The sequence below is a fragment of the Garra rufa genome, chromosome 1 (genome assembly GCF_049309525.1).
Source record: "Garra rufa chromosome 1, GarRuf1.0, whole genome shotgun sequence".
Lineage (NCBI taxonomy): Eukaryota > Metazoa > Chordata > Actinopteri > Cypriniformes > Cyprinidae > Garra > Garra rufa.
Window position 1 is genome coordinate 1,751,922 of NC_133361.1, and position 11,815 is coordinate 1,763,736.

Consider the following 11,815-nt stretch of genomic DNA (forward strand, 5'->3'; position numbering starts at 1 on the left):
ATGGGTAACTGAGGGAGGGAGGGTGAGTGAGAAATCCACACAGGCTGACAGTTCAGAGTTAATAGCAAGTTCTGTAATTATATCCTCAGATAACAATACATCCTGTTTACAGTCCATAGAGATACTTCCCAGGTCCAGACTTTGCTCACCCTCAGCAGTGGTGCAGTGGGTGGTGCTGTCCTCAGCATTCTCATGGTCCACTTAACTCCCCACTGTCGCGGCCACAATGGCCAACTCTCACACCTGATCAGACGGCTCGTGCAGCTCAGGGTCCGTGGCGATCAGCAGCTCTGTCACTCTGGGCTCGGGCTTTCCGTCTACGGCGGGCTCGGGCTCGTATTCCACGTGTCGGGGTGGTGGCTGGCTGGGCTCTGGGTCCGGAATGACACTTGCGAGATTCTCCATGGAACAGGCAGGGAACGAGGGTCTGCTTCTCACCAGTGTCCACTCCACAAACGCAATGAAATCCGCTCGAGGGCCATCCTCGGACGACAGCACTCTGCTTGATGCGTTTAGGCTGGCGTCATAAAACGCACAGAATGCATTGTCCGGGTAGCAGGTGGTGTGAGCTACTAGTTCAAAAACAATACTATATATATACTGACTCCAAGCTTTTGAATCGCATAGTGTATAATGTTACAAAGGTCTTTGGATCATTCTATTCATCACAGAATCCATAAAAAAATATTGAACTGTTTTAAATAATAATAATAAATGTTTCTTGACAGCAAATCAGCATTTTAGAATAATTTCTGAAGAATCATGTGACACTGAAGAATCGAGAAATGGTGCTAAATATATAGCTTTGATCACAGGAATAAATTACTTTAATAAATTATCTTACTGTTTTTGCTGTACTTGGTATCAATTAAATGCAGGCTTGGTGATCAGAAGAGACTTCCTCTGTATATACATATATGTGGTGTGATTTATATCATGATCCTCTTTTAGATTGTATGGCGACTGAATTGTTTACAAATAGGAGGACTTCTTGCACCCCCCGACCCTAAACCAGTTCTTCGAAATAATAGTACTTCCTCAACAATATCAGTGTTTGACATGGGAATCAATGATGAGGAGTGGGAAAGACTACAGAAGGCTTTGAACTGGCCTGGTCCAGATCAAGAAATCACTCAGCTGAATCTGAGCACAAGTCCATTCCACTCAGCATTCTCTATTGTGGGACTGAAAGAGAGTTACAAAGTGGGAGAAAATATTTCCGTTATTATCACGGCCAGAGACCACAACAACAACCTGAAAACATATGGAGGGGATTTTTTCAAAGCAAAGCTTTTCAATTCTGAACTAAAGGTATGTTTGAGTACATTTGGGTGACTTTATAATATTTTTTGCAAATTATACTTAAGCTTCTTCATTTTTTTTGAAGGCAAATGTGTACGGGGAGGTTGTGGATCATCGTAATGGGACTTATTCGGTTGAACTTCTTCTTCCCTGGGAAGGTCAGGCAAAAGTTTTTGTACGTCTTGAGCACTCCAGTGAGGTTGTGCAGATTCTTAAAAAATACAGAGATTCCTCATTCCCTCGCAGCCACTATATTGGCCACTTCGAAGGGCTAGGTCCAGATGAAAAAAGAATCAGAGAAGCAGTACAATGTAACATTAAGTGGGGTGCAGTAGGAAGCTGGAGGAGAGGCAACTGCTGCTGTGAATACAAGGATAAAAAAACAGCAACGGTGTGGCAGTGTGAGAAACCGAATAAACTTTCCTGCGACAACCTGGTTTATCACTCAAAAGGGAGTTTGGAAAACCCATTAAATAGTTTTGAAAAGCAGTTTTTTGGGAAGTAAGTAGTAAATGAGACAAAACAACTTACAGAAGAATTGCAGAACTGTAGAAAATGTATATATTTTTTCTCTCTTCACAGGCCATTAACAAATGTTCCTATTACTGGAGATGGACAAATCATCAATGTTCTTCCCAGCACTACAGGCATTGGTATTGTTTGTGCATATGATCTGTTTTCCTTTTGACAATTTAATTTACTATTTAAAAAGGAATAAATGTAGACAGGATGTCTTGATTTCTCTTATACTTGTTTTAATTCTGTTGGTAATTCTTTCCAAACAGGAAACATTACAGATATATTCTAAAATCAAATTTAGTTAAAAGAATGAATAAAATTCACAATTACTGCAGTGTTTTCAGCTAATGGTTTATTTTCTTTAGGCACAACGGAGAGATGCAGATCTGGTTTGAAAACGCCAATTCCTGCTGGGTTCTATTTCAAAGATGTTTGGAAGTCTTTTGTATGCAACACTCGGCAGTTCAGTTCTGCCCAAATGGGAAACTGTCTTAAAAAAAAAATTGTCTACATGATGGGAGACTCCACCATGAGGCAGTGGTTTGAGTTTTTTGAAAAAAAGGTGCCAGGCAAGTTATCCAATTACATGCATTTTGGGGTGGTGGACTTTTTTCTGTCTTATATTAAGACTTGATAGTATGAATGTATAACTTAAAGGGATAGTTTACCCAAAAATGAAAATTTCATATTTATCTGCTTACCACCAGGGCATCCAAGATGTAGGTGACTTTGTTTCCTCAGTACAACACAAACGAAGATTTTTAACGAAAACCGGTGCAGTCTGTTAGTGATTTAATGGAAGTGGATGGGCACCAAACCTTTGGAAAAAAAACAACAAAAAAACAACAACAAACAAACAAACAAAAAACAAAAAAAAACACGCACACACAAATGCAAATTACACCCTGCGGCTCGTGATGATACATTGATGTCCAAAGACACGGAACGATCGTTTTTTGTGAGAAACTGAACAGTATTTATATAATTTTTTACCTTTGATGCACAGCCACGTCCATTTGTCCTGAGCACAAGCTTTTCATCCGGCTCGTTACACGTGTAGCGCTCTGGTGTAGTTTACGCAAACGCTGTAAGCGATCTGTTGCATACGACACTTATTGTTTACACAGTGCACAGAGATTTTGGGTATAGCAGCTATTCAAAACGTTAATTACTTGGGCTTATCCTGATTGTTCAAACCGATTTAAAAGTAAAAGATTACGTTTGCTTGCGAACTGATCCGGAATAGTTTTTTTTTTTATCACCGATTTCCCCTTCCGGCGTTTGCATATAATACGCCAGAGCGCGTACACATGTGACAATGCCGGATGAAAAGCTCATGCTCAGGACAGATGGACGTTGCTGTGAAAAATTGACAAACGAAGATTTTTAAGTCAAACCATTGCAGTCTGTCAGTAATATAAAAGCTGTCAATATTTTATTTATTTTTCAGCCTAGAATCGCTGACAGAACCTTTAATAATATAATATAATAAATAATATATATACTGTTCAATTTCTTGCACAGACCAATCGTTATGTGTCCCAAGACCTCAGTTTATTGTCACAAGCCACATGGTTAAATTTGGTTTTGTCTGAAATGGTTTGAGTTAAAAATCTTTACTTGTGATCTACTGAAGAAATAAAGTCACCTACATCTTGGATGCCCTGAGGGAAAGCAGATAAACATCAAATTTTCATTTTTTTTTTTTGGGTGCAAGGCTGTTTAAGAAATTAATAAAGTGAAGAGTTTAATTTAGATTTTACTTGTCTTTATTAGGCTTAAAGAGAATGAACCTCTTCACTCCTCGTTTGGCTGGACCCCTGATGGCTGTGGAGTTAGAGAGTAATATAATTATTCACTGGAGGCCACACAGTGTTCCTTTGCGATTTACTATAATGCCTATGACCGACCTGCATTATATCGCAAATGAAATTGATAAAATTGCTGGTGGTCCTCATGTAATTGTTGTTTTCACTATCATTGCCCACATGGTGTTTCACCCAGTAACATTTTTTGTCCACAAAGTGGCCAAAATCCGCCAGTCTGTTGTTGAGCTGCTGAGCCGTGCACCACAGACCACCGTCGTCATCAAGTCTGGAAACACTGCAGGACTAAAGGTAAAAAGGATGAATGAATCACTTTTTGACAAAATGTATTCCTTTTAAGGCCGGGACACACCAACCCGACGCCAACCAACTAGTGCCGAAGAAAGCCGTCTTGTCGCCTCTAGTCCGTTGCCTCTGCGGGCATCTGGGCAATTAAACTGAGCTCAAACACACCAAACTGACGACACCCGACTACAAACTAGAAGGTGCTTTCTGTGCATGCGTGAGGAGATATACCGTTGTGTACCTGCCGATGGCAGTAGTCTGTATTTTCATTCCAAGAAGAGAACCCGGAAGAACCGCCGCACGGTTTGCACAGCGTTTTTTATCGTTATGTCGTATAGCGCTGGCCTGTCTTGGATCAAATTGATCAGCTCGTCTTCAATAGCTTCGTTCCACACAGCCATAGTTGGTTTCGAATTGTGCGAATTGTGAAATGATGACAGCGAGCCTCTTGACTCCTTCCTTTGCTTGTTACGTCACTTCAAGTTCAAGTCCTCCACGCGCTCTGATTCGATGTCTGAACAGCCAATCAGAACGCTCTCTTTCCCAGACGGCCCCGACAAGCCCGACGCTGATTAAACATGTTTAATCGGGCAAACTTTGGCCGACGCAAGGCAGACGAAAGCCGACGAGAGCCGACGTTCGGAACACACCGAACCCACGCGCTTCACCGACGCCCACCAACTGCCCGACGATGCCAGATCGCCGATCGTTGGGTTGGTGTGTCCCGGCCTTTAGATAGAAAGAATAGATTTATTGTACAGGGTGGGCCATTTATATGGATACACCTTAATAAAATGGGAATGGTTGGTGATATTAACATCCTGTTAGTGGCACATTAGTATCTTGAAAAGTTTGCCCCCTCACATATACTAATGTGCCACAAACAGGACGTTAATATCACCAACCATTCCCATTTTATTAAGGTGTATCCATATAAATGGCCCACCCTGTATTTTCCCTTCTACGTGGTAGAAGTATACTATGACAGACAAATAAAGTCACAAAAAGATAATAAATTAATGTACTTTGTTTGAACCAATGTAATGTTTTTTGTTGTTGTTGTTGTTGTTGTTGTTGTTTTTCTTCCAGAACTGATATTATATTTTTTGTTGTTACAGGACATTTTTCAAAGCGACTGGTATGCATTGCAGTTGAACACAGTCATACGGGAGATGTTCACAGATATCGATGGAGTAATCTACTTCGATGTATGGCAGATGACTTCCTGTCACTATTCAATTGAAAATGTTCACCCAGCACCTGTTGTCATTGCTAATGAAATCAACATGTTTTTATCACATGTCTGTCCTGCCTAATACATTCAGATACCGCCACAGTAAAACAATATTTGTTTTACTTTGTAATTCACAATCTACTTACAGTGAGATGCACATGAGAGTTATACTGGCTCCTCAAAGTAACTATAGCTCAGAATTTTTTAAAATATGTGTAAACATAAGTTAATATGCTAAATTAATGTGGGTCAATAAAGTGTTATGTATGTTGTTATAATTTATGCTGTAAATATATTTTAAATCACCAAAAATGTATTAAAAAATGGGTAACACTTTATAATAACTATTTGTTATAACTAGTTAATAGACCATTAATAAACTGCTAGTTAATGAGTAATAAATGACTTGCTAAATAACAGTTAATAGTTTGTTAATTATTCATAACTGTGCCTTATAGATAGCCAATAGATAGCTTACAAGCATTTAGTTAACAAGTTATAAATGACTTGTTAACTGTATTTTAATGATTTATAACTATACCTAATAATTTAGTAATAGATCATGAACAAGCTGTTAGTAAATTACTTACTAAAAACTTGTTAAGTATCAGTTAATAGTTTATATATGTTATTGGTACGTTATTCTAAAGTTGCAACTATTCTTCATTTATTAACTGTTAGCAAATGAGGAATAGTTGCAACTTTAGAATAACGTCCCAATAACATACATAAGCTAATAACTAACACTTAACTAATACATTAACTCACACTTTACAGATCAGTTGTTCATAGTTAACCATCTACTAATACCAGTGAAACTTTGTAGAACAGCCAATGGATGGAACACGTTCAAGCTACAGAAATTTGATGTGATATTTAAAATACACAATTTTTGTACCTCAACCTTGTTCCACCCATAGGCTTTTCTGTGTACTGTATTTTACCAAAGAAACTCCACATATGAAATGTTGAACATTGTGTTTAATGTATAGAAACCAACATACTGAGCCATCACATGGCAGAACAGCAGTATACAACAGAATACAAACCCATGAGGTTTGGGCACTTTTTGTGCTAAACATGAAAACAAAATAAATAAAAATCTAGCCATTGGCATTATTGATATGAACATGTTTTATCAAACCTTGGACCCTTTATACTGAGTGAACCAGCGGCGATGCTCAAAATACTGAGATAAATCCAGGTACTGTCTGGAGAAAGAGAAAGAAGTCAACAGCGGGTACTTCCAGTAAAAAGAAAGCCACACCTGTGGACCATGCTGTGCACATAGACAACAAATGGTGACGGTAAGCAAGACTGTTTGCTATCTTTCATTAAAGATGTTTGATCAGGATAAAGTGCCCAAACCTCATGGGTTTGTATTCTGTTGTATACTGCTGTTCTGCCATGTGATGGCTCAGTATGTGTGTTTCTATACATTAAACACAATGTTCAACATTTCATCTGTGGAGTTTAATTGGTAAAATACAATACACAGAAAAGCCTATGGGTGGAACAAGGTTGAGGTACAAAAATTTTATATTTTAAATATCACATCAAATTTCTGTAGCTTGAACTTGTTCCATCCATTTGCTGTTCTACCATGTTTCACTGATATTAGTAGATGTTAACAGACTATGAACAACTGATCTGTAAAGTGTGAGTTAATGTATTACTTAAGTGTTAGTTATTAGCTTATGTATGTTATTGGGACGTTATTCTAAAGTTGCAACTATTCCTCATTTACTAACAGTTAATAAATAAAGAATAGTTACAACTTTAGAATAACTCCCCAATAACATATATAAACTATTGACTGATACTTAACAAGTCTTTAGTAAGTAATTTACTAACAGCTTGTTCATGATCTATTACTAATTTATTAGGTATAGTTATAAATCATTAAAATACAGTTAACAAGTCATTTATAACTTGTTAACTAACAGCTTGTAAGTTATCTATTGGCTATCTATAAGGCACAGTTATAAATAATTAACAAAACTATTAACTGTTATTTAACAAGTCATTTATTACTCATTAACTAACAGTTTATTAATGATCTATTAACTAGTTATAACGGATAGTTATTATAAAGTGTTACCAAAATATTCAGCATACGCCAAACTGTTTCAGTTTTGCAGTACAAATATGACAATTTGTATTAAGTAGATTGTGGTTTTCATTACCGCTGTGATATTGTGTTCAGGTTAATGAGCTTATAAGTTAGAGTTTTCATTTCAGAAATCTGGGTCTTCTCCTTGAGCATCATGGGGTCTACTCTGTTGTGAGTGCAAGTTGCAGGCATCAGCCTCAAGCACCACAAAGTAAACTCGTTACCAACAGGTTTTCTTCTCAATGACTGTAAGTGTAAAGTGTACGTGTAAGAGAACTGTCCCCGCAGGACCTCCAGAACTGAACCAACTGACAAGTCAACTCGAACCAGCTGACAATTTCCGCACAATGAAGTAAACAACCCACTTCAAAGAGTACAGTTTCCTCATGGAGGGAGCTCTGGAATGGAGAATGTTCTCAACAACCTCAAATTAGTGACCTAAGGGTGCTTTCAAACCTGGCACTTTGTTTCAGAACCTGACGCGTTTCCCCTTTAGCTCGGTTCATTTGGGCATATGTGAACATGGCAATCGCACTCCAATCTGCACCAAAACAAACGGCCCGAGATCACCTGAACGAGGTGTTCTCAGCTCGATTGAAAACAAACTCTGGAGCAGTTCGGTTGTAGTGAGAAAGCAATCCGAGCCAATGGACCAGCGAACCAGGCTATATCACAATGTAAGATGGGTAATTACAGTTCTGGGAAAAGCACCTCTTAAAATGAACCTGTGAATGTCTGTGTATGTGCGTGTCTTTACTATTTAAAAATCAAAGCACGCGTTTGCATTGTATAATGCTGTCTTATTGCTCTCTTTGTAGTAGGTGCATTTTAAAAATGTTTTCCCAATGAATCCTAGACTCCTGCTCAAAATTATAAATTAAAATTACGACAGCTTCAAAAAAAAAATGCAACAATAAACCCGCAAAGCTGTTGTTGTTCCATCCTGACGCATGACAGCTTAATGTGGCTGCACACTAGAGGATTTTAAGGCTGCCTTTAATCGGGCTGCCTCTGATGTGATACCCGCGATAGCCAATGAGACCGAGCAAGCGTCACTTACCAGATGTTGTGTGCTTCTAAAGCTGAAACGTGGCAGCCACAAAAATGCCACAAAAGCAGAATACATCCCACAGATTCTTCTTCATTCTTTGTTTTTCACAGCGAAACAGAACGCACACCGGGGAGCCAGCTGACAATGTACGTTATCTTCCATTTGTTTTCCTTCTTTTGCTTTCCTTCTCGCAAGTCTCTGTGAGATTTCATGTCACTGTGAAATCGTTCCTACTGTCAACAAGTGTGTGGTCTGGTGGTCTGGTCAAATCATCTAGTGTGTGCGTTCAGTGGTATTTAGGCTAAAAATCTGTAGAAACTGTCTTCATGTCTGTGGTCTACCATGGTTTTAAAATCGGATTTGAAAATCCTCTAGTGTGCAATCGCTTTTAGCAGAATCCCGGCAAATAACCTGTGGAACTCTGACCAATGAGAGGACAGTTTACTTGCGTGTAACTTGTATTAACACAGATGGTCCGTTTAGAAACTTTGTTGATGTTTTGACATATGTTCTTTTGGTCGCTTCCGGCTTTGCTACTGTTCGGACGCTATTGCTTACTGCTCCGCGCTTTGCTCCCTGTTTATGAACTTTTCTCCGATTTTTCTAAGATTTTAACTGCAGCAGATCAGCACAGTGCTAAGACAACATACAGCCAGTGAGTCCTGTGAATCTAGTCAATATCGACAGTTTATAAGTGTAGAGGAACAAGCCAAAACTGATCGACACACGAATCGATTTTGGGTGAACTTCACAAGGAATGGACTGAGGCTGGGGTCAAGGCATCAAGAGCCACGACACATAGACGTGTCAGGAATTTGGCTACAGTTGTCGTATTCTTCTTGCTAAGCCACTCCTGAACCACAGACAACATCAGAGGCGTCATACCTGGGCTAAGGAGAAGAAATGGACTGTTACCTAGTGGTCTAAAGTCCTCTTTTCAGATGAGAGCAAGTTTTGTATTTTATTTGGAAACCAAGGTCCTGGAGGAAGAGTGGAGAAGCTCATAGCCCAAGTTGCTTGAAGTCCAGTGTTAGGTTTCCACAGTCTGTGATGATTTGGGGTAGCCTGGCAAGCCAGACCCACATAAATGTAGGGTCTGGGCACTCTCCATAGACAGGGCTCAACCGGAGGGGTGGGATAAACGGTTGTCTTTCAAACTCCTCTCCACGCAATAGGATAGCGCTACAACCAATCAGAGACGTAGTCGGTCAGGTGACGTAGTCAGAGCGACGAAGATTTTTAACAAAAATCAGTGCACTGTGCAGTCTGTCAGCTAAATAATAGACATAGATGGGCACTAAACCTTTAAAAGTAAACAAAAACATGCACAGACAAATCCAAATTACACCCTGCGGCTCGTGACGATACATTGATGTCCTAAGACACGAAACGATCGGTTTTTGCAAGAAAATGAACAGTATTTATATAATTTTCTTTTTACCTTTGATACACACCCACGTCCATCTGTCATGAGCACGAGTTTAGCATATCTATGATTCGACTCGTCACATGTGAACGCGCTTTGATGTAGTATACGCAAACACCGAAAGGGGAAATATGTAAAAGATGTAACGAGCTCCTGCTCAGGACACATGGACGTGGCTGTGTATCAAAAGTAAAAAAATATATAAATACTGTTCAGTTTTCCACGCTTAAATCACGGAACCAGGAATTCATGTCTGACGGAACTTATGGTCGCAGGTCAGTCGTCATCATGTTAAGCCCGCCCACCGACTCGTGATTGGCCCGGTACATCTTGGATTTTTCGGAAATTTAAGTGAATTGAGAGTAACTAGACTGACCTTGGAAGCAAATGTAATTTGCTGCCGCTAGGGGCGCGTCTAGATTCTAGGCTAGATTTGGGGGGCAATCTCATCTTCTATTTTTGGTCATTTAATTGTTTCTAGCTGCCTCGTTCATCACCTGTTTGATTGCGATGACACATTACGTTGAATGTACCATTCTGTTGGTGAATTTAACAAATAATTAGGCTATGTTAATAACTAAGGGGAATTTTTGTTTGAAAGCCAACCTTTATTATCAAATACCAACATGATATAAGTAAAACATATTTAAAATTACATTTTCAAAATATGTCTCTGGCATTGTTCAGAGGGCCAGTCCAAATGTGGGGGCGGGCCGCATCCGGCCCCCGGGCCTTAGTTTGGGGACCCCTGATGTAGACAATCTTATTTTGAAGACAATTACCCATTTGTGTAGAACTGAATTGCTGGGTGTTGCACACAAAAGACTTCCATACATTTTTCAAATAAAACCCTGCAGGAACAGGTGTTGTCAAGCCAGATCTGGATCTCTCTGTTGTGCCTAAATCAAGTAAACATTTGAAATTAGTGTAATTATGCTAATCCTATACATTCTCTAATAATTACATTTGATTTTAGATGTCATGAATTAAGTGAACTGTACTGAAGTAACCAAGCCTAATTTTAGTTTTTCCCATTTACTTAAAATTAAATAGTAATGGTACAGATAATGTTAACATACCAATGCCTGCAGTGCTGGGAAGGACATTAATGATTTGTGTGTTACCAGTAATAGGAACATTTGTTAACGTCCTGTGGAGAGAAGAAAAAGAATAAACACATTTTCTACACTTTTCTACAGGTTAAGACTGTGTTTTGAATCATGTCCTACTTACTTAGCAAAAAACTGCATCTCAAAAGCGTTTAATGGGTTTTCCAAAACACCACTTGAGTGGTGAACCAGATTGTCACAGGAAAGTTTCTTCGGTGTCTCACACTGCCACACTGTCCCCATTTTTATATCCTTATACTCACAGCAGCAGTTGCCTTTTATCCAGCTTCCTTCAGCACCCCACTTGAGATTACATTGTACTATTTCCTCTATCCTGGTTTTATTGGGTCCTGATCCTTCAAAGTGGCCATAACAGTGACTGTGTGGGAAGGAAGACTCCCTGTATTTTTTAAGGATCTGCACAACCTCACTCGAGTGCCTGACCCCTCCACGGGAGAAGAAGACTAACTGAGTAAGTCCCATTGCTATGATCCACAACCTCCCCGTACACACTCGCCTTCAAGAAGAATGGAAAAGGTTAAACTTAATGCAAAAAAATAATGGCATTTAAAATTGTACAGCTTATTAACCTAAACATAAAATTGTAATGCTGTGCGGGGAGGGAGAATCCAGAAGGAAACACATAAAAGTAACACTGATTTATTAAATAAAAGAACATATAAGAACGGACAATGAAACTGTGGGAACAAACGGATTAAATAGGTGTGGCAGGGGGTGTGACAAATTGACAAGACCGGTGTAACAGATCAAACTAATAGGGGAAGTCCAAATTTGGGCAAGAACAAACCAAGACACACAGAACAACAGGGGGAGACAAAGGGAGAAACCAACATAAGTCCATGTGAGGGGAAAAACACTGAAAAACAGATAACAATCCTGACAACAATGCAACATTTTGTAAATATGGGCAAATGATAATTAACATATTA

At 39.1% G+C, this 11,815-nt stretch overlaps 1 protein-coding gene across 1 annotated transcript; it reads left to right on the forward strand.

The window, feature by feature from the left end:
• Positions 1-5,248, forward strand: LOC141343044 (NXPE family member 3-like). Its single transcript, XM_073847639.1, has 8 exons — positions 1-4; positions 113-336; positions 952-1,311; positions 1,388-1,803; positions 1,885-1,955; positions 2,187-2,390; positions 3,598-3,938; positions 5,051-5,248. Exons 1-8 carry the CDS (start codon positions 1-3, stop codon positions 5,246-5,248), a joined length of 1,818 nt encoding a protein of 605 aa, XP_073703740.1.
• The last annotated feature ends 6,567 nt before the right edge of the window (positions 5,249-11,815 follow it).